Source organism: Mastigoproctus giganteus, chromosome 6 (assembly GCF_048544385.1).
Source record: "Mastigoproctus giganteus isolate SK-2022 chromosome 6, ASM4854438v1, whole genome shotgun sequence".
NCBI classification, from domain to species: domain Eukaryota; kingdom Metazoa; phylum Arthropoda; class Arachnida; order Uropygi; family Thelyphonidae; genus Mastigoproctus; species Mastigoproctus giganteus.
The window spans coordinates 165,580,849-165,603,716 of NC_143580.1; the positions used below are offsets into that span (position 1 = coordinate 165,580,849).

A 22,868-nucleotide genomic window follows, 5' to 3' on the forward strand; every position below is an offset into this window, starting at 1 on the left:
CGACACATTTTTCTTGATTAAATTCATTAATTGAATTAAATCAATTTAGATCAATTAAATTCATGATTTTAATTGGAATTTTAAGTTTAATTTTATACGTAAGTAGTTACCACATAATTATATACGTATGTAATGCAGAATATTTTATATGTACAAATATTTGAATATTAAATATTTTGACCGACATTTGTGCATCTTTTCACTACCGTTTATTATTGATTAGGAAATATCCTACGGCACCGACCGAACTCACAAATACATATGTTACCTTATGGGAATGCGGCGCTCGCTTAGAGCGGATTCACTTAGCTCTGTTTTTCTGGAACGAATTATCAGCGTTAAACGAGGGTCACCTGTATATGTTAAATAGCGGCTAAATGGAAACAAGTAATTTCGAGTAATATAAGAGAGCAAACAGGGACAGCAGGACTAGGTAGAGGGTGCCATTTGAGAACAGGCATGAAAGAGTTGCTGAGGGCAAGAACAATAGGACCGTGAAATAGGATTACGAAGCGTCTCTTCTGATCTAAGCCACCGTTAGGAAGTAAACAGGAAGTTAGTGGAAGTCTAGTGTTCGCCTAAAAAGAAAACGTCAGGGTGACTGATATTTCAGTAGTTCGATATATTTAGCAGAGAAAAGTGTGAACACGAAAGTGAGTGTTTTGGAGGTGACTGGCAAACATGAAAGGGCCATAATGCCCTGTGAAAAAAATAAGAAATTTCTAAGGAAGGGTTGGTTTGTGCGCTAGGGAGACAGCTGGGGTGAAATGTTTTAGCAAATAGAAAGGAATGGGAAATTAAGTTTTTTTTTTTTTTTTTTGGTAGTTGTTGGCGCATAGGCTTCTATGGCCATAATGCACATCCCAAGGTTTTTGCAGTACTTTGATCCAAGTCCGAGGCGGGAATCGAACGCGCGACCTTTGTGTTGCCAGGCAAGCACTTTACACACCCGGCTAGCCCGGTCGACAGAAAATTAAGATTGGTTGCGAGTCCTCCGAAGGCGTTCCAAACTTGAGGGAAAAAGAAAAGGTTCGAAAGGAGAGGGAAGTATGGTTGAGATAGTTCTTGAAGATACGTGGGAGAGAGTGGATTGTGGTTTTTTAAAGTGCGGGGGACAGTATTAGATAGGAGAGCTTAGTAATGTAGGCCCTTGTAAAGAGCCTGAAGGAAAACTCGCGAAGGAATTGCTCATGGGTTCTAGTTCCGACCGCGGAAAATGAGCCACGTATGTACACCTGTGAATATATCGTCTACACAAGACGGTGCGTCATGTCAAGTTCCCCAGAAGTGAACGGCAAGCCTGTCCGCCACTAAGGAAGCAGAGTGCCAAAGAAAGGGAAAGAAAGCCTGAACACAAGGAAATTGGAAGTAGCGGCCATTTCGGAACGAAAGTCTGTTCCTGTTTTTTTTCTCGAATCCTGAACTCAAGGACTCATACTCTAGCTCTGTAAGGAATTGAGTGATAGTCCTTTTAAAAAAAGGAACATTCATATTGTATTAGGCAAGTTAGTTACTAAGGTTGAGATAATTTGTTATGAATGTTAATGATTATGAAATAATGTAAGGGTGGTACACGGTTAATAAAAAGAAAGTAATAGTATGAAGGAATTAGTAAGGAAATTATATTTATAGGGGTACTGTTGTAAGGATATGTTAACCCATATCATTAATTTAGGCCAGGTGTCAACACAAGATAACATATCAGGTGCGGTGTAAAGAGGGATGACTAAGATGATAACTAGAGAGTAATTAAGGTAGAATGAGTGATTTATAGTGAACATTATTGAGGTAAGAGGATACCATTTATAATATATTTCATGTGTTAAAGGCTAGAACAAATATACGAAAAGAGTAATGAGAGCTGAAATGAGTTTTACTGATGTAAGTGATAAAAACTGGTAATGTAAGAGAATGGTAATCATCGAGGATTCATATTAAGTAAGATACAACTGATACAAACTGATGTTAATAATTGATAAATTGAGAAGAGTTGATGAGAGAGAGAGTGTGTAGTACTAGTATGGTTTATATATATAGAAATTGATATGCATGTATGTAATTATTTGTTTTTTTATGTAAATGCTGTATATAGTGTTCATTAAAGGTTGTAAAGTTTTATTGAAAAAATGTGTCTTTAATTTTCTGCTAACACCCGCTTACACCCTAGAATCTAGAATTTTCTGTGAATTGCAGTCAGATTTGCGTTTTGTGGGGTGGGCTTGTGACTTCAGTAGGGTGGAAGTCAAAACAAAACTCAACAAAAACAAAAGACAACAATAATAACACTTAATTCCACCCCACACTCATCAGTCACAGATACAGTGATAAGACCACAGAACCCCCCCCCCCTACACAAATGTCAAGCGTATTCATTCTTCTGCCTAGTCGGATCTAAAAGATCATGTTGGAAAGCATTGTTGTAAGGAATCGCAGCATATCTCCTTTAACTTATGCAAAATGGAAACAGTAGAGAAGGTCTGAATGGTTAAACTATTTATGTGCTGATGTAAGTATCACAGAACACCTGTTCCAGATTGGTGGGAAAAACACTGAGAGAGAACTTCATTAAAGATGTGGAGCAATGAATCCAAAATAAACTGATAGAGGCACTTGAGAGAAATTGTGGAACTTTACCCACTCCTGTAGTGCTAATAGCAGCACGTTTTACTATCCGCAGTTTGTTTAATGGCGGCGGTTGGTTGACTAGAAATGCATACTGATGTAAGAGTCCCTTGAAAATCTCGAATTTTCAGGGCGTATCAATTCCACCCCCATTAGAGATTGATCGCATAATTTGGAAATCAAGTTCACAAATTTAGAAATATCTGCTGAAACAGGATGCTCCACGTCACTATTAGAGTAAGGTGGTGTTCCCTCTCATAAGATTCTCGTTTAGATGTCGTTTAATGGCAAGCGACTTTCGCCCATTGAATATGCCAATCGGTCTTAAATAGATCCAGATCGCTGGCATTTTTTATGCAGATCTTGCTTAACCTGAAAACTTCATTCGGTGTTGGGGGTCCACCAAGCCCTTGAACAAGCGACACCTGCAAATTCTTTGGAAGCAACGTACGCTGCAACCGTTCCCAGACATCTGGTCATCACACCAGTGACTAGGTCTACGTCAAACTTCTCTTGCACTGTGTTGGAAAAAAACCTTGTTATCTATGCGGGGATAACACAGTGGTTATAATTATTGTTATTGTTGTACACGTTATTGTTGTTATAATTATAATTATTGTTGTACACGTTGGCATTAATGATATTAAGAGTAGGAGACCGGTGGAATTACTTAACAAGTACAGGTCACTGTTGAAAAAAAGCCGTGAATTAGGGTTGAAATTGAAAGTGTGTGCAATTCTGCCCAGACACGATAGGAGGGAGTATATGATGAGAGTCTTGTCGATCAATTCGACCCTGGAGAGACTGTGCAAGGCTCAAGGGGTAGAATTTTTTTCAGCCTGGTCTACATTTTTAACAGGAGAGACTGCTTCTACAGGGATGGGATACACTTAAATAGAAAGGATGCAAGAATATTTGCTGATACTATCGAGGCAGTGTTAGGTGGGTCGGAAAACTGCTAGCTTGGGGGGGGATACAAGGACTAATAGATTAACAGCAGCCGCTGGCAGAGGTGATTCTTGCACTGCTTCTATTGAAAGGAGCAGCGGCCTGGAAAACAAGATGCAGGGTATTTCAGGGACTGCTGGGAGTCATTGCAGTACAAGTAAACACATGAGTTGTGTTAGGGTAGCTAAGAAGAGGAACAGGTGCATGTATACTTGCATGTACACCAATGCTAGGAGTTTGGTAAATAAATTTGATGAATTTCAGATATTGCTAAAAACATCAAAGGCAGATATTGTTGGGATATCACAGACGTGATGTCACACAGTTATAAGGAATGCAGAACTGGAATTTGGGGAGTACAATGTGTACAGGAAGGATAGACAGGATAGGAAGGGATGAGGGGTTATGCTATTAGTTAAGAAATACATAAAATCCAAGGAAGTGAACCAGTCGATATCGCTGGACAGTGCAGTGTGGAGTCAGTTTGGTGTGACATAAGCACTGGGAGATCAAAATTGAGAGTAGAAGTGTGTTATAGGCCTAATGACTCTGATGAGTATAATAGGAAACTGTACAGGGAAATAGAGTGGGCCAGTAAATCAGACAGTCTTATAACGGGGGAATTTAATTTACCAGATATTGACTGGAATTTGTGAGTGGTCACTCGCACACTATCAAGGCTTTTGTGGATTTATTGGATGTGATTGTTTTCTACGTCAGCATGTTGAAGGAGGCAACTAGATGGAGTAATATTCTTGATCTGATTATCAGTAGTGATTCTTCATGCATTAAAAATCTGCAGATAAAGGAATCACTAGGTGGCAGTAATCACAGTGTGCTGAAGTGGGATTTACTCAAAGAGGTAACTACCATCAGGGGTAAAGGGAAGGGATTTTGCTTTCGTAAAGGCAACTACGATGGTCTGAGACAGTATTTAAATTCTATACAGTGGGACCAACATGATGTTACCAACAACAAATTCAAAATGGAAAGCATTCAAAGAACTTATCTTGGAAGCTACTAGGCTTTACATACCAACTAAGAAATAACATATAAATTAATGGGTGACATGGAAGCCTATGATAGATATAAGCTGGTCTGTAACCAAGTCACAAATGACACTAGGCAGGCAAAGGCAGATTATGAGGAATCTTTGGCAAAGGATGCAAAGAAAAACAAAGAGTTTTTTATCTGTGTAAACTCTAGCAGGAAAGGGATGAATCAGATTGTTCCACTGGATATTGATGGTTCAACTGTTGATGATCCTGCTCAGGTGGCTAACAAACTAAATGAGCATTTTGCATCTACATTCACACATGAGGAGTTATTCAAGGAGGGGAATGCCGGAGGTGAATTAAACTATTGCAGTGAGATAGATGATTTTGTAATAACTGAGACGAAAGTGGAAGAGAAATTGTTGAAGTTAAACATAAAAAAGGCACCCGGGGTGGATGGGATCTATACAGTTACATTCAAGGAGGCAGCAAAGGACGTAAGCAAACCCTTAGCCATAATTATGAGAGCTTCCCTGCACTCAGGGGAGGTACCCATGGACTGGAGATGTGCAAATGTGACTCCAATTCACAAAGGAGGATCAAAGGGCGACACAAGTAATTATATACCTGTTAGTTTAACTTCTGTTCCAAGAAAATTAATGGAGGCACTTGTCAAAGAAGCACTGCAGAATCATCTAGACCAGACTTCAGTTAGAGCTCGGACACAGAATGGTTTTGTTAAGGGAAAGTTTTGCCTGACAAATTTGATTGGATAGTATGATGTGGTCACAAAGGAACTGAATGCAGGGAATAACCTTGATATCATATATTTGGATCTTAGAAAGGCTTTTGATACTTTTGCACATGGAAGACTGGTGAAAAAATTGGAGCAGTGTGGCATTGGAGGCAAATTGCTACTATGGATAAAGGGATGGTTGAGTAGGAGAAGGCAGAGAGTGGTAATCAATGGACACTGCTCAGCGTGGACTAATATTATTATTGGAGTCCCTCAGGGTTCAGTGTTGGGTCCATTGTTGTTTTCTGAATTTATAAATGATATTGATGATGGTATATCAAGCTTAATGTCCAAGTTTGCAGACGATACGAAGGTTGGCAGGGTTGTCAAGGACACTACTGACACTATTCTGCTGCAACAGGATCTGGAAAGGTTGAGCAGATGGGCTTAGAGGTGGCAAATGAAGTTTAACATTGACAAATGTAAAGTACTACATATGGGAAACAGCAACCCCAGAGCAATGTATCAACTCTGTGCTACTACACTGACAGTGGTAGATAACGAAAAGGACCTGGGGTTAATTGTGCAGGCAAATATGAAGTTTTCTGAGCAGTGCAGACGGTCTGCAATAGTAGTTCATGGTGTCTTCTCAATGATATACAGGAAGTTTTCTAGCAGGCATAAGGAGGTGATTATTCCCTTGTATAAAGCAATGGTCAGGCCACACCTTTAGTACTGTATACAGGTCTGGAGGCCTCAGTTTAAGAAGGATGTAGAGCTGTTGGAACGAGTACAGAGAAGGGCAACAAGATTAGTGAATGGAACAAAGGGTTGTACTTACGAAGAAAGGTTTAAGTTTCGCAAATTACAGTGTCTGGAGACTAGGCACCTGCGAGGCGATCTGATTGAGGTGTATAAAGCTTTGAATGACTTGAGCATGCTTCATACTGATGGGATTCTTCCTCTTGCTCAGACTAATCACCTGAGAGAGCATAAATTCAAATTAAGGAAAGAGAGATGTAGGATAGATGTGCGGAAGTTTTCCTTTAGCCAGCGGGTAGTTAGTTGTTTGGTGGAACAGACTTCCATCCTTTGTTGTGGAAGTTGATAGCCTAAATAAATTTAAGGCTGAGCTAGACAGCTATTTGGATCGAACGGAGCGGTGAAATGGGAGCGTTTTTTTTTTTTTTTTTTTTCTTGGCTGATGCTGCATAAGCTTGTTTTCTTGCATCATATGCTAATGCTAATAATCACCGTCCTCCTAACACCGCGTGGAAAATGCCCGGCTTCGAAATGTCAATGACGCGAAGAACTTTTATGTTCCTTTTCCCCTTCTTGTCTTTGTTAATTGGTCTCAGGCATAGACATTAAGGTAGCCCCCCCCCCCACGGAAACTCGAGGTTTCCGTGGGGGGGCTACCTTAATGTCTATGCCTGAGACCAAGAGAACACACTCAATTTATGGACATATTAAACATGAACAGCTGAGTTGGTTATCAGGTGGTCCTAATATGACATATGACAGCTTTTTCCCCCTCCTACATTGTCCATCGGATACTCATAGTAAATTCAACGCATTTGGTAATTTTTAGAGATTTTGTTGCGAGAACCACCTTAGTTTCTGGTTTTATGTGCTGAATCTGTGATATCCAGCTGAAGGAAGGCAGAATATATTGGTATACAGTTTCATTGGAAGGCAGTTCGTTTTCACCTCTAGTTGGGTAAAGATTCAAAACAGTCCTACCTCTAGTATCACTCTTTTAAATATTAATGAATGTTAACAGAATGTAAGCCCATTAAAGATGCGAGGAATGTTGGGCTTTTTTTCACAACGTGGTTGTATTAGTCGGTCTCGGGTTTGCATGCTTTTCTCTCCCAGAAACTCGGGTTTTTAGTACGGCAAATCAGCCACAGAAAACATGCAATTTACAGACACAATATATTTAGGCCTCAACGTTAGTTGCTTTGGTGCTTAACACATAACGGTCCTTGTGTGTAGCACAGTTGGTAAAATCGCCGTCCTCCCCACACCGGGTGGAAAAGACTCAGTTCGAGTCCCGTCGATGACGTGAAGAATTTTTATGGGCCTTTTTCACAACGTGGCTGAGTTTGTCAGTCTCAGGCGAGGGTAGCATGGTTTTTCCTCCCGAAAACTCGTGTTTTTCGTCCAGCAAACAGAAAATCGACCACAGAAAATTTACAGACACAATATACACAGAGCAATATGGCCTTAGTCGATAATGCTCCTAAATCCTACTACAACAACAACGTATAAACGCGTTAACAGGATCCTTTAGTAAAGAACTCTGTTAACATTCATAAAACAGGGCTCTTAGCAAAGGTGACTGGCCTCGTGTATAATCAATCTCCTCCCCACACCGTGTGGTAAAGACCTGAGTTCGAATCCTGTCAATGAAGCGATTAATTGTTATGCGTCTTTTTCACAACGTGGACGAGTTAATCGGTCTCACGGGAGGGCAGCATGGTCAAAGCAAAGAGAAAATCAACCACAGAACATGCAATTTACAGATATATATATATACACGGCGCAATATAGCCTAAGTTTCTGATGCGCCTAAAACCATACAACAACAACAACAACAACAACGCTAACTAGAGGGATTAATTGAGGAGGAAGATTAAATCTCCACAAACGAAATTCAACGCAAACTTATGCAGCTGTTCAATGAGCTAATTAGAAGCACTGTAATTGGTTTCAGAGTTGCGATCAATATTTCATACAAATGGGCCTGGCTAACTGTCTCTGCATCTGCGCTGGTAGAACATACGGTGCAGATAGATCTGATGTTGCTTAAGGAGGTATTTACTTTAACATTGACTATTACAAATCTAAACAACTGTAAATTGCTGAAGCCCCATTAACAACTGATTATTTGTCCTCTCTACCTAAGCAAATAGAGGGGAGCAACATAATATCCGCCATTTGCGAAAGAAGAATTAGATCAAGCATGTCGAGTTGTTTCTCAGTAGATTTGACACAAGATTCTAGCGTAGTGTGGAGGGCAACCTTTTTGTACAAGTCTGGGACTATGTGCTTTGGGTGTATGTAAGGTCTGCTAGCAGCAAATAAAATAAAAAAAAAACAAGAAAGTACGGATTTATGTTTAACAGTTTTATTTTCTGCTTATTTTAACTTAGTTTTTATGTTTTATAAAGCAAAACTTACAGCATTCCAATGTACTTATGATGAATATATTTGTCTAAAACAGACCAGCTCACTGTGGAGCATCTAAAGGCCAACTGGAAACGCTCAAAATTTTAGCACAACATGGTGCTAACTTATGGCTAAGAAACGTGCGTGGAGACTTACCATTCCATGAAGCTGCCCAATCTTCACGAAAAGGTAAATCCATTTTATGTTCGAAGCTAAAATTTCGTTTCAAAAAACACAAACACCTCACTTTTGTTCATTCCATCAGTGTGGCATGATTCATAATTATAAACGTTTTATACATTAATATAATATCAAAAATCATGGGACATCCCTCCAATTGCAGTAAATTGCAAGAAAAATGCAAAACGTGGGAATCATCATCTTTAATTTTCCGTAGTTTCCCTACGGAAAATTAAAGATGATTAATTTATAAAGACAAGTTGCAAAGAGAGAAAGTCAAAGAGCTCCAAATGATTAGTGGAGTTGGGAGAACGGTAGAGACAACAGATGAACAGGCTAAGAGTAGAAACTTGCTTCTTGCCCTAATGGTAGCCGAGCATTCTGGTCTCTTGCCAAAGCTATTGGCCGCAACTTTTACCTATCTCTGCTCCCACCTCTGTCAAAATCAGATGGTTGTAGTCATTTCAGCCAAAGATAAAGTTGACCTGCTAGCATCCCATTTTTCTTCCAACTCGTGTATTAATGATCTTGGTACAACACCAAGTTTGTTTTTCGTTTGTGAAATTTTATTTTCTGCTTCACCTTTTGATTTTTAAATTGTTGCAATGCAGAATGTGGTTTTAAAAAACTAGACTTTTTTTTTCTTTTTTTTTTTTTTTCAAAATTTTAATTTTCTGTCAATATTTCATTTACAATTTTTGAAGCTAGAATAAGAGAGATGAAGTGGCAGGGAAAAATCAGAAAGGAGATAACTATACAAAAAGAAATGAAGAACTGCCGCTATTCGGCGATCAATTTCAAATTGAAGACTGTAGCCTTCACCAACTGACATTCTCACTTTCTGCTAAGAAAATATTGTGATCATTGACTATGCCGCATAGCTCACAGTATAAAAAGCTGAACAACTTCCTACGCTAAAGCAGTGGTGATTAGCGTCTAGCCGTGCAAATAAAAGTGAGAAAGTAGTAGTTATGAAATAACTATGTAAAGATATTACGGACTTTCTAAAGGGCATGGTTATGGGAGCTCGTGCGTCCGATGCTACCATAACGGAAACAACACGTTCTTGGTTGCTCACGGTCCACTGTGGTTAAAGTTTAGAAAGAATTAGGTAGAACAGTCAAACCATCTCTTGCTGATAGAACTGTAAAGGATTACGCAAGGTGGATGTTTGCGGCGAACAAAGGGTGCAGCGCGTTGTACTGGCTCAACAGCAGATCACTGCGCGACAGGTGACATCGCAATAAAATATGGGGAATGCAAGAACAATATTCCAAATGGCGATGCACCGCACAAGCAGAAATATGGGGTTCTTCGACAGCAGACGAGCCCAGGAGACACCCTCTCCTCACCACTGATTATCTAGGACGTCTAGAGTCTTTGTAGGCTAAAATGGGACTCATCAGAGAACAGAACTCTACCCCATTTGTAAGGGCTCCAAGTCACTTGTTCATGGCACCAGTTTCGACGAGCTGAGGTGGTTTGGGATTAATGGGGTACAAACCACTGGCTTTCTTACGTAGAGTCCACTTGAACTGAGCCTTCTTAACACAATCTGGTTGGAAATGTTTTTTCATCTGTGGCCGGAGCAACCTCAAGAGACAGTTGATCGTTCACAGCTGACTTCCGTCTTGCCAGATAGTGGTCAGTTCTGGTTGACGTAGCCCTCGGGTGACCTTGGCCAGCTCTTCTTGTAATGGTTCCTGTCTCCTGAAACTGCTTCCATAGTGCCGAGACAACACTGCGTGACACATTAAGCCAACATACCACCTCCGCCTGCGACTGCCCGGCTTCAAATCGTCTAACGGCCCGCCATCTCAAAGAATTATCTAAATGACGATGACCTACCATCCTGAATACTGGAGATGTGGCTATCTCACTGAGAAAGCCAAAAAAAAAGGGGGGGGGGGGGATTAAGTGATGTGGTCGCAACCTGTGTTTTTATAGGCATGAATAATTTGCAAAATATGCGGCTCTGTAAGGCGGTAGATCGATTTGTATTGGATACTCAGAATTTGCATGCCAGGATACCTATTATATCAAATATTCGCCTTCGGCGACACTGTTCATAATAAAATATTCATGAAAAACATTTTATTCTGTTAATTTTGTCGAGCACTGTAGTTCTGTTTACGTTTGTCGTGCATGAAATTAATAGCATATCAATTAAAAATATATGCCTTTTACAGATCTTGTGCGTTGGCTTCTCGAGCAACAACCAAGCGCTGTTAATGTTCCGAACAACTATGGACGCACTGCGATGCACATCGCTGCATTTACAAATAATGTGGAGATGTGTAAAGTGTTAATGGACGGCGGAGCTTACATCAATCCCCTCATGAAGAACAGTAAGGTAAGTGAACGTTCCAGACAAAGTTATTAGCCCCATAAGCGAACATGTCATCCAGACGTATTTCAACACGTACTTAACATTTAAAACCACAAAACTTTGAATATCGTTACTGTAAAACCACAACGCTTTTAATTTTAATATCTAATGCAACCAAAGACCTATAAGTGTTAAACCAAAACAATACGTATACAAAGACAAACTATCAAGGTTACACTACAATTCATTCCGGCGCCTCCGTAGCCAGGTGGGAAGTAGCAGCAGTGCGTAGCACGCGCTTCTTGATTAGACCGGGGTTCGAGCCAGTCACCACCAAATACGGAGGATGCGGAAAGGTCAGGGAATGACCACCGCATATCCTGGAGCAATATGGCCTTAGTTGCTAATACTCCTAAAAACCAAATAACAACAACAACAACAATTCATTCCAGAAGTTGTCACCGAGTACAGTCAATGACATTGTATAAAAAAACATTAGCGGGTCTCGATCACACAAGTTGTCTGTCCAACATGTCGAGTACAGTCAATAGAACTGACTACTCGGTGACATGATTCTCTAGCTGCCGTGTTCAATGTTGTCACAGATTCCAAACCGATATCCCTAAAATATCAGCGTTAGTTGAGAAGATAAAAAATGTGGTCTTATAATTGCCTTATACAGTGGAATTATGATCTCCATGTCTCTACAGGGAGGTCATATTCATCGATAGGATACGATAGGCTTTCCTGGCTGCCTGTTCACACTTACTCAGAAAATTTCATATCTGCCAGCATCGTAACTTCCAGATCCCTTTTTCCTCCACTGTTTTTAATTCGACCCACCAAATATATAACTTATATTGGGGTTATTATTCCCCAAGTGTCCTTCCATTTTGCCCCATTAAAATACTGCCGCTTTTTCATTTTTGAAATCTGTTCAAGTCATTCTAAAGGAGCGCAGATTGGCACTGATCATTAAGGATTACCAATCTTTATGTCGACTGCAAATTTTGACATCGGGTCTTCTATCATTTTTTCGATATCTTTTATGAAAATCAGAAACAACAGTAGTCCAAGAACCGATCCTTGGGGGAACTCCACTCCTCACGTTACAATAATCTGAAGAATATCCATTAATCACAACACTGTCTTCTGCGCTGCTGCCACCCAGCAATCTATCTTAAAATCTTTCCAGTAATTCCTGCATGTTGCAGGTTATACATTAACCGCTCATGACGGACTGAGTCAAATGCTTTGCTAAAATCCAAATAAACTATTTCAAAGTTCCTTACATCCAGCTCATGAGTAACTCTATTAAAATAGCCTACTATTCAATAGTAGGAAAAGTGGGAGGGACATGCTGTATGAAGTAATGAAAGTTAGTTAAATTAAATTAGTTAAACATGATATTTCCTTAACAAAACCATGTTGTGTGTCCTTCAGAATGCTATAACTATCTAAATGTCAACTACCTGAATTGCGCTCTTAATCATTGCCTCTAAAATTTTCTCTACCACTGAAGTCAAACTGGTGTATAGTTAGTGACTTCGTTCTTAGAACCGCCTTTACTTATTGGTGATAGGTAGGAACTTCTCCAATACAAAGGAATCTCACTCGAGCCCAAAGATGCCCTCATAATTAATGTCAATGGTTCAATACACTCCCTGGCGGCTTCCCTCAAAATTACTGGGCATATGCCATCGACTCATTGGAGTAAATGGGAAGGAAACTCGACATGGGGAACAAAATTTTTAAATCAACTAGATGACTGTTATTTGTATCAACATGTCAGGGAAAGTACTAGAGAAAAGAATATCCTAGACCTCATCATCACACATGAATCAGATGACATAACAGGGCTGATAGTAGAGGAACCAGTAGCAGGAAGTGATCACGGAGTTCTACGGTGGATGATGACGAGAGAGGTAGCAGAAGTAAAAGGCAAAGGAATGGGTTTTAATTTCAGAAAAGGAAATTACGATGCCTTAAGGTACTACATGGCCTCTATTAACTGGGTAGATATCGCGCAGAGAATGAATACATTTGAACTGTGGTACGCTTTTAAAACATTAATCACCGATGCCTTGAATGCGTATATACCATTAAAAAAATACTCCACGAGAAGGGTTCCAAGTTGGATGAATAGTGAAGTTGCCACATTACTTGAGCAGAAAAAGGTGGCATGGAAACGTTACAGAGCAATAAAAAGTACTGAAGCCTATAACAGCTACAAGGTGATGTGTAATAGAGCCACAGAAAAGGTTCGACAGGCAAAGGCAGTTTATGAGAAATCACTAGCAAACAGAGCAAGGCTTAAGTTTTGCAAATTACAGAGCCTGGAGACTAGGCATCGCCGAGGTGATCTGATAGAGGTGTACAAGGCTTTGAATGGCTTGAGCATGCTCAATGCCGATGGAATTCTTCCTCTTGCTCAGAATAATCACCTGAGAGGGCATAAATTCAAATTGAGGAAGGACGGATGTCGGATAGATGTGCGGAAATTCGCCTTTAGCCAGCGGGCAGTTGGTTTGTGGAATAGACTTCCATCGCTTGTTGTTGAAGTTGATAGCCTAAACAAATTTAAGGCTCAGCTGGACAGGTATTTCGAACGAATTGAGGGGTGAAATGGGAGTAGTGGTTTTTTTTTTTTTTTTTTTGGCTGATGCTGAATAAGCTTGCTTTCTTGCATCATATGCCTCTACTAATGCTAATGAGAAATCACTAGCAAACAGAGCAAAGAGGGGGGATAAAGAATTGAGGTCGAGGATTTCCTGTGCGGACGTGCCTTTCTGCCGCTCTTGGAATAGAGAAGTTTTTTCTGATTTATTTTCTGCTTTATTAGTTTAAATTGACATATTAACTTATTTCTAGAGTAGCTTTATATTCCTATTTACGGTACTTAAAGTTAAAATAACTTAGATAGAGATTTTGTAGGTATTACTTAGTATCGGAAAGGGTATCAAATCCACGTGTTTACCGTTCATAAACGGCCGCCATTGCTACGTGAAAATTAATCAGTAAAATCTATTAATCTTGTCGAACTTCATTGGCAATTAAATTGTAATTTTAACTATACATATAACCACTTAGGTTACGGAACATAAATAATTAGTAAAAATAAATAATTAATACATAACTTGATACAGAAGTTATATAAAGGGATTTCGTAGATAACACTCGTTACTGAAGCGCGATACAGCATATCCGGAATTCGATAGCATTAGCTTTGTATAGTATAGTGCATAATATAATATTGTCAATTAATCAGTACATCTATTAATCTTGTTAAACTTCATTGTCAATTAAATTGTACTTTTAACTATATATATATAACGACTTAGAGTACAAACGTAGCAAATGATTAATACATACTTGATACGGAAGTTATATAAAGGGAACTCGTAGATAACACTCGATACCGAAAAATAAATATAGCGTTATAACTGTGTTAAGATACAAGTTTAAGGTTTTAATTTTGTTCTGAAATTGTAATTTTATTGACATTTAAATCGAAATCATGACTCTGACCAGAGCAGCAAAGCAAAAGGCTCAAGGTAATGGGAGTGCTGTGACTCAGGGGAGAACTGAGGGGGGCGGTTGCCCCCTGAATCACGGCCTTTTAAGATGCACTGTTTGCTTGATGTTTGCGGAGCAATCGGGTACGGGACATGATACTGCCATGGGGGATGTCTTTGTGTGTGCACGATGCAAGGAGTGCAAGGAAATTAGGCGACAACTCGGCGTTGTTATGGGCCTATATGAGACCTTGAAGGACAGGGTGGATGCCCTCGAAGGAAATAAATTGAGGGGCCCATCAAGCTCTCAGCTGCCCACATCCAATCAGTACCGTATTCCCCCCCGAAATTGCTGCTCGACTCCCACCTGGCGTCGCCCAGCCCACTGCAGCATAGTAGAAGGCGGCACGCCAGTGACAGCCAGGTGTATTTCACCCAACTTGAACAACACGGCCGCGCTGGAGTTGTTTCTGTTCAAGGAGAGCGAACAGACCACGAAAATGGAAGTTCACACCAAAACGCACACACTAATCCGGAAGATTCAAAGTCTAAAAATACAGTACAGAAAGATACTGGCACAGTTGGTGACAAAACAGAACCAACAAATCCAGAAAATACTGAAAATATTAGCCCCTCCCAGACAACAGGGGTTCAAAGCACGTCTTTCACCGATACCTTGGATCTTGGAGCTTCTTTGGATCCAACTATTGTACACGCCACAGTTGTAAAAATAAAGAAGGCGCTCGGAGATTTTATGTCAGCAGATACCAGTATGGTTACGAAAATTGCATCAAACTTCATTCACAGCCTTTGGGCTGACATGGAGGCACTAACAATGGCTCTAATAATAGATAATGAGAGGCTGAAGGCCAAGACGACCAGCACAGAATGTCGGGCAGATATTTTTGATCAACATATACTCTCCCCAGGAGGTTCCCATGGAGGAAATCAATCGTTGATGAAAAAGACTTTTGCAGAGGCTGCAAAATCAAAATGGGGCCGACTTGATCCTGAGCCATCCCATCCATTGGAGAAAGTTAATTCCGGAAGACGGGGCGAAAAGCCTAGACAACTATCAACAGAAATGTCAAATGAACCACAGATGGTGGCCCATTCAGAGCCTGCCAAAACCCCCTGGATTTCTCGACCTGGTGATCCACGCAATATACTAATCCTAAGACCCACTGCTAACTCAGTGATACAGTCCAGTCAAGACATTAGGAATGCGGTGACAAACACACTCAAAACCGAGTATAAAGAAATGAAAGTTAAGAACATCAGACTCCTCCGGAACAAGGGTTTGTTAGTAGAGACTACAAACTCATATGATGCCACCAAAATCTGTACCTTGCCTGCACTCAAGAATGCAGGACTTTCAATAGAAAAGCCAAAAATGTCAAACCCAACAATTTTAGTCTATGGAGTTCCAAAAGATTATAGTAAGGCAGATATCTTGGACGACCTGTATCATAAAAATTTAAAAGATTATTCCTTCTCACAACAGGAGGTAAACGAGGGTACAACATTTAGGTTCAGCTCAGGTTCTGGAAACAGTATTACTAACTGGGTGATTGGATTCAATCCTGAACTTCTCCACTGTTTACTTCAAAACAATCGAATATATTTAGGCTTTACATCGCATAAGTTCAGAAAATTCACCGTAGTTAACAAATGTTTCAGGTGCCTGGCCTACGGGCACTCTGCACAAAATTGCTCTCATAAAACCGTGTCATGTAGTCACTGTGCCAATGGGGGTCACATCTTCGCAGAGTGCCCCAACAGAGAAGAATCACCAAAATGCATAAACTGTAAACGCAAGAACAAGGACTCCAATCACTCAGTCAGGGATGGCAAGTGCCCCGAGTTTTTAAAAGCGATGGAACTAGCAAATAAGCGTATCGTTGATGGATAATACAACTACAAGCAGAAATAACTTTGGCTATTCTCAAAATACAGACACAATTAGAATTTTACAGATAAACGCACAGCGCTCTCGAGCCGCAGCTGATGAGATCAGAAACGTAGCCATAGAACATAATTATGACATTGTCTGTCTACAGGAACCATATTATTCATCCCAAGTAGGTGGAACGGCGCATAAAATCATGGGCTACCCCAATTCCACTAGAATCATAGCAACTTGTGATCCTCCACCCAAAACTGCAATTGTTGTGTTTAATAACGAACTAGTTATTACTGCGATTACAGGAGAATGCTCAGCGAATGCTACCTGTATCCTCGTATCCTCTAGTTCCATCTCTTTCTACCTAACTTCACTATACTGTCCCCCCTCAGAAGATGTGCATATAGCATTGCATCTACTGGACAAGATCTGTGATAAATTCGCAAATAATAACTTGGTGGTGGCGGCGGACCTGAACGCCAAATCGACGTTCTGGAACAGTGGCTTCACTGATCCTCGGGGAGCCCAATTTGAAAATTTAATTATGGCTCACAGCCTTTGTATTAAAAATGTACAAAATAAACCATTTACTTTCTCCACTACCAACGGAGAATCAAACATTGACGTCACACTTACTTCCATAAGGATGGATGACAAAACTGGAAACTGGGACGTGAAACCCTCCTTGGTGAACAGCGATCACAGGGCTATCACGTTCAACATATCAAAGAACTCCCAACACAATGACTTGACTGTCCCTGTCCATGACTTAATACTGTCCCCCCTCAGAAGATGTGCATATAGCATTGCATCTACTGGACAAGATCTGTGATAAATTCGCAAATAATAACTTGGTGGTGGCGGCGGACCTGAACGCCAAATCGACGTTCTGGAACAGTGGCTTCACTGATCCTCGGGGAGCCCAATTTGAAAATTTAATTATGGCTCACAGCCTTTGTATTAAAAATGTACAAAATAAACCATTTACTTTCTCCACTACCAACGGAGAATCAAACATTGACGTCACACTTACTTCCATAAGGATGGATGACAAAACTGGAAACTGGGACGTGAAACCCTCCTTGGTGAACAGCGATCACAGGGCTATCACGTTCAACATATCAAAGAACTCCCAACACAATGACTTGACTGTCCCTGTCCATGACTTAAGAAGATACCGTACGGATAAAGTCAACTGGAAAAAATTCGAGAATTATCTGCATACAGTATTTAATGGGGAGGATGCAGAAGCATTAAACCAACTATCGGCTTCAGAATATGTAGACACTGTTCAGCAACATCTATATATAGCTATGTCAAACTCAAGTAAAAGGAAACATATAAGAAAGCCTTCAGTGCCATGGTGGAACGCTCAGCTTTCTGATTTGAGGCTTCAAACTCAACAAGCCAGACGCTTATATCAGCGTAGTAGACATCTTTCTAACGAGGACGTTGAAAGGCTGAAAAACAGTTATGGAGAGAAAAGAAAATTATTCCATCGAGCCATATCTGAAAGTAAGAGGACCTGCTGGCAAAACTTGGTCAAAGATGTTGGGAATACCAACCCCTGGGGGATCATATATAAAATAATGAGGAATAAACTGATAAGTGGAGATATCTATCAGACTGTAATTAGTAATAACCTAGAAACAACAGACTGGCACTCTACTGTCGGAACGATCGTTGATAATTTGTTTCCAAAGGATCTACCTCACTGTGATACTCCAGAACAGGCAGAGATCAGGAGGAAAAACCAGAATTATGTTGGATCTACCGATGTTTGCCTTTTTACTCTCGTGGAACTAGGAGCTGCTACTGCTAAACTCAATAAGAAAAAATGCACTGGCATTGACTTGCTAGAGAATTTGGTAATTGTGAAATTTTTTAAACTGTTTCCCAATATACTACTGAATATGTACAATAAATGCTTCCTCGAAGGACTTTTTCCCAAACCCTGGAAACTAGCTCTACTGAAAATTTTATATAAACCTGGAAAAGTCAAAACAAACCCAAGGGCGTACAGACCAATATCCCTCCTGGCTAACTTAGGGAAACTTTTTGAGAGATTAATTTCTCCCAGAATTGCAAGCATGTTATCGGACCAGCAATTGTGCTCAGATCATCAACACGGATTCAAAAAGGGTCACTCGACCGAAGATGCTATAATTTCTCTTCTGAAATACATCCAGGATTCTCACAGTAAGTATGTCTTGGTGGTGTTCGTGGACTTCGAGGGCGCATTCGACTCCCTATGGTGGGAGAGCGCCCTCGGGTCGCTACGTTCAGCCATGTGTGATAATCATATCTACCAAATTATGAGATCATACTTTCAAGACAGACAGATCAAGGTTTGTGCCAAACACCTGACTTACAGCACGACTGCTTCCCGAGGGTGCCCGCAGGGTTCAGTCCTGGGGCCTCTCCTCTGGAATGCGGTCTTAGACCAATGGCTGACAAAGAAAAATGGAGATTGCAAAAAAATTGCATATGCAGACGACTTGGCGGTTGGCGTTACTGGAATGTCAAGAACAATCTTGGAACAAAAGATCCAAACAATATTGGATGATTTATCCAACTGGGCGAATCTAAATAAGCTCAAAATTTCCCCTACAAAAACAAATTTCATGGTTTTTCGAAAGCAATTCAATTATGGCAGACCTCCCAGAGTTATCCTAAATGGCTCACAAATCCCCTACGTATCCAGCACCAAGTACTTGGGACTTACAATAGATGACAAACTAAACTTTCATACTCACGTATCCAAAATTTCTGAGAAAATTAAAAACTTCACGGCTGGAATCGCAAGGATTTCCAGAAAAGAATGGGGCCTCAGCAAAAAGACGTTGTCTTTATACTATAAGACTATCTTCCTACCAATTGCTGCGTACGCAGCAGGTGTTTGGTTCTGGAGGGTCTCAAAAACTAAGATCAGGACTAAACTTCTTTCATTACAGCGTTCGGTGTTGCTCACACTTCTACAAGCTCCTCGGACGGTGTCGAATAATGCCCTACAAGTTCTAGCAGGAACCCTGCCTCTGGACCTTTATATCTCCTACAGGGGTATGATCTACAATCTCAAAAAAGGAATTTCTGTAAATATTTTTAACATTGTAACAGACCCTACGAACAGAATAAAAGAGGAAAAACGAAGACTCTGGAAGGAACTCACCGCTGTTTGGCAGCAAAGATGGGCTGAAAGTGAACACGGTGAGGTCACACGAAGATACATCTCAAATGTTGAATTCGCGTCATTACCCACAGTCTCAAAATGGTTTGTGCCTAGCATGACTACATCATATTTAATGACTGGCCACGGATCGCTCAGGGCTAAACTTTTCGAAAGGAGCCTTGAGCCTGACCCTTTCTGTCACTGCGGAGCATCTGAGACATGGCAGCACGTTCTCTTTGAATGTAACGATTATTCGAATGAAAGACAGGTACTGCTGAGTAAAATAAATAATCTCTCAGAAAATAATGTACATTTGCTCGTCGAAAATTCTGATGTCTTCACTACATTTCAGCAGTTCTCTGCGGCAGTTTTCAAGAAAAGACTTGCGGCTAGAAACTCTACTGCGGGGTCATAATGATCCAGATTAACTCACTTTTGGGAAGAACATATCGGAAGATAGCCATCAACGCAACAGGAAATGACAGGTAGACCCCTTTCTCCTCTAAGTGATGCTGGATGGGATTACAAGAAGCTTTGTGTATAAACAAGCCTAAATTATTAGGAAGCTAACCTCGAAGAATTGTAATATTTATATGTAACTTAAATATTTATATGTAACTTAAATATTTATATGTAACTTAAATATTTATATGTAAATGTAAATTTATATGTAACTATTGGTAAGTAACAACTTATGTTGCTGTAAAACCGACTGTAAATAATTTTCAAATTCTGTTGCTAGAACTGTCAAACAGAGAGAGTGGCAAACCTCACTGTAATGTAAATAGTGTAATCAATGTTAACAGTTTATTTCCTTGTTAATGCTAAACATAATAGGATAACTGATGTATAATGCTACTGATAACTGCAGGTCTCTTTACAAATGTTTGTCTTGGCTGTGTGACTTCAATGGGTTTTTGGAGCTCCAGCCTTGTTTTTTTTTTTTTTTTTTTGCTGGCTCTAGGCCTGGGCAGCCTGTGAGCGGGATAGCGGGCACCCACTGGTATTGCACTACCTCCAGTGGGTGCGGGATTTCGTGCACTTTGGCATGTAAAAGGTTTAAAAAAAAACCAGGTCTGGCTACTCGCGCCTGGGGACAGGCACCAGATAGCAGCTGCACAGGTATTGGCTGCTCCGTTGCAGAGGTCCTACATTCAATACAGATCCACTAGGTGGAGATGGGTTATGCCTAGGGGCCACCCTTGATACCAGGACACACACACACACACACACGTGTACTGCCCACATCAACACCAGAGCTTGGACTTGGTCATCTTGCAACACAGAAGCAGCCCCCAAGGCAGAATGCGCTGGTCCAACAGGAACTAGTAGTTGTTGGTGACTCAATTGTCAGGGAAACGGGGAACATGCTTTGTAAAAAGGATAGGTGGAACAGGACCAGGGTATGTCTGCCAGGGGCAAAGGTTGATGACGTTGTAGAGCAGATATCATCTTTTAAGGGCACAAAAGGTGATATAGTTGTACACGTTGGCACTAATGATATTAAGAGTAGGATACCAGCGGAATTACTTAACAAGTACAGGTCACTGTTGAAAAAAAGCCGTGAAGTAGGGTTGAATTTGAAAGTGTCTGCAATTCTGCCCAGACACGATAGGAGGGAGTATATGATGAGAGCCTTGTCGATCAATTCGGCCCTGGAAAGATTGTGCAAGGCTCAAGGGGTAGAATTTTTTTCAGCCTGGACTGTACTTGTTAACAGGAGAGATTGCTTCTACAGGGATGGGATACACTTAAATAGAAAGGGTGCAAGAATATTTGCTGATGCTATCGAGGCAGTGTTAGGTGGGTCGGAAAACTGCTAGCTTGGGGGGAGACAAAGACTAATGGATTAACAGTAGCCACGGGCAGAGGTGAAAGAGATTCTTGCACTGCTTCTATTGGAATGAGCAGAAGCCTGAAAAACAAGATGCAGGATATTTCAGAGACTGCTGGAAGTCATTGCGGTACAAGTAAACACATGGGTTGTGTTAGGGTAGCTAAGAATAGAAACAGGTGCATGTATACTTGCGTGTACACTAATGCTAGGAGTTTAGTAAATAAATTTGATGAATTTGAGGTATTACTCAAAACATCAAAGGCAGATATTGTTGGGATATCAGAGACGTGGTGTCACACAGATATAAGGAATGCAGAACTGGAATTTGGGGAGTACAACGTCTACAGAAAGGATAGACAGGATAGGAAGGGAGGAGGGGTTATGCTATTAGTTAAAAAACACATAAAATCCAAGGAAGTGAAGCCAGTTGACATCGCTGGACAGTGCAGTGTTGAGTCAGTTTGGTGTGACATAAGCATAGGTAAATCAAAATTGAGAGTAGGAGTGTGCTATAGGCCTAATGACTCTGATGAGTATAATAAGATACTGTACAGGGAAATAGAGTGGGCCAGTAAATCAGAGAATCTTATAATGGGGGATTTTAATTTCCCAGATATTGACTGGAATTTGTGGGTTGGTCACTCACACACTAGCAAGGCTTTTGTGGATTTATTGGATGATTGTTTTCTACACCAGCATGTTCGGGAGGCAACTAGAGGGAGTAATACTCTTGATCTGATTATCAGTAGTGATTCTTCATGCATTAGGAATCTGCAGATAAATGAACCACTGGGTGGCAGTGATCACAGTGTGCTGAAGTGGGATTTACTCAAGGAGGTAACTACCATCAGAGGTAAAGGGAAGGGTTTTTGCTTTCGTAAAGGAGACTATGCTGGTCTGAGACAGTATTTAAATTCTATACAGTGGGACCAACTGATGATGTTACCAACAGCAAATTCAAAATGGGAAGCATTCAAGGAACTAATCTTGGAAGCTACCAGGCTTTACATACCAACCAAGAAATATTGTTCAAGGTTAAGGCCTAAATGGTTGTCAGATGAACTAATGAGACATATGGCAGAGAAGAAAAATGCATGGGATACATACAAATTAATGGGTGACGTGGAAGCCTATGATAGATATAAGTTGGTCTGTAACCAAGTCACAAAGGAGATTAGGCAGGCAAAGGCAGATTATGAGAAATCCTTGGCAAAGGATGCAAAGAAAAACAGAAAAGAGTTCTTTACCTATTTAAACTCAAGAAGGAAAGGGATGAATCAGATTGGTCCACTGGATGTTGATGGTTCAACAGTTGAGGATCCAGCTCAGGTGGCTAACAATCTAAACGAGTATTTTGCATCTACATTCACACATGAGGAGTTATTCAGGAAGGGGAATGTCGTAGGTGAAGTAAACATTGGCAGTGAGCTAGATGATTTTCTAATAACTGAGAGGAAAGT

The 22,868-nt window shown here is 40.5% G+C and overlaps 1 protein-coding gene across 1 annotated transcript in view; it reads left to right on the forward strand.

The window, feature by feature from the left end:
- The window catches only part of LOC150084721 (uncharacterized), a 239,809-nt gene that overhangs the window by 162,625 nt on the left and 54,316 nt on the right, over positions 1-22,868 (forward strand). The window contains exons 7-8 of the mRNA XM_090376333.1: positions 8,531-8,664; positions 10,845-11,008. Of these exons, the coding sequence (XP_090232459.1) occupies positions 8,531-8,664; positions 10,845-11,008 (298 nt within the window). The remainder of the gene's footprint in view (positions 1-8,530; positions 8,665-10,844; positions 11,009-22,868) is intronic.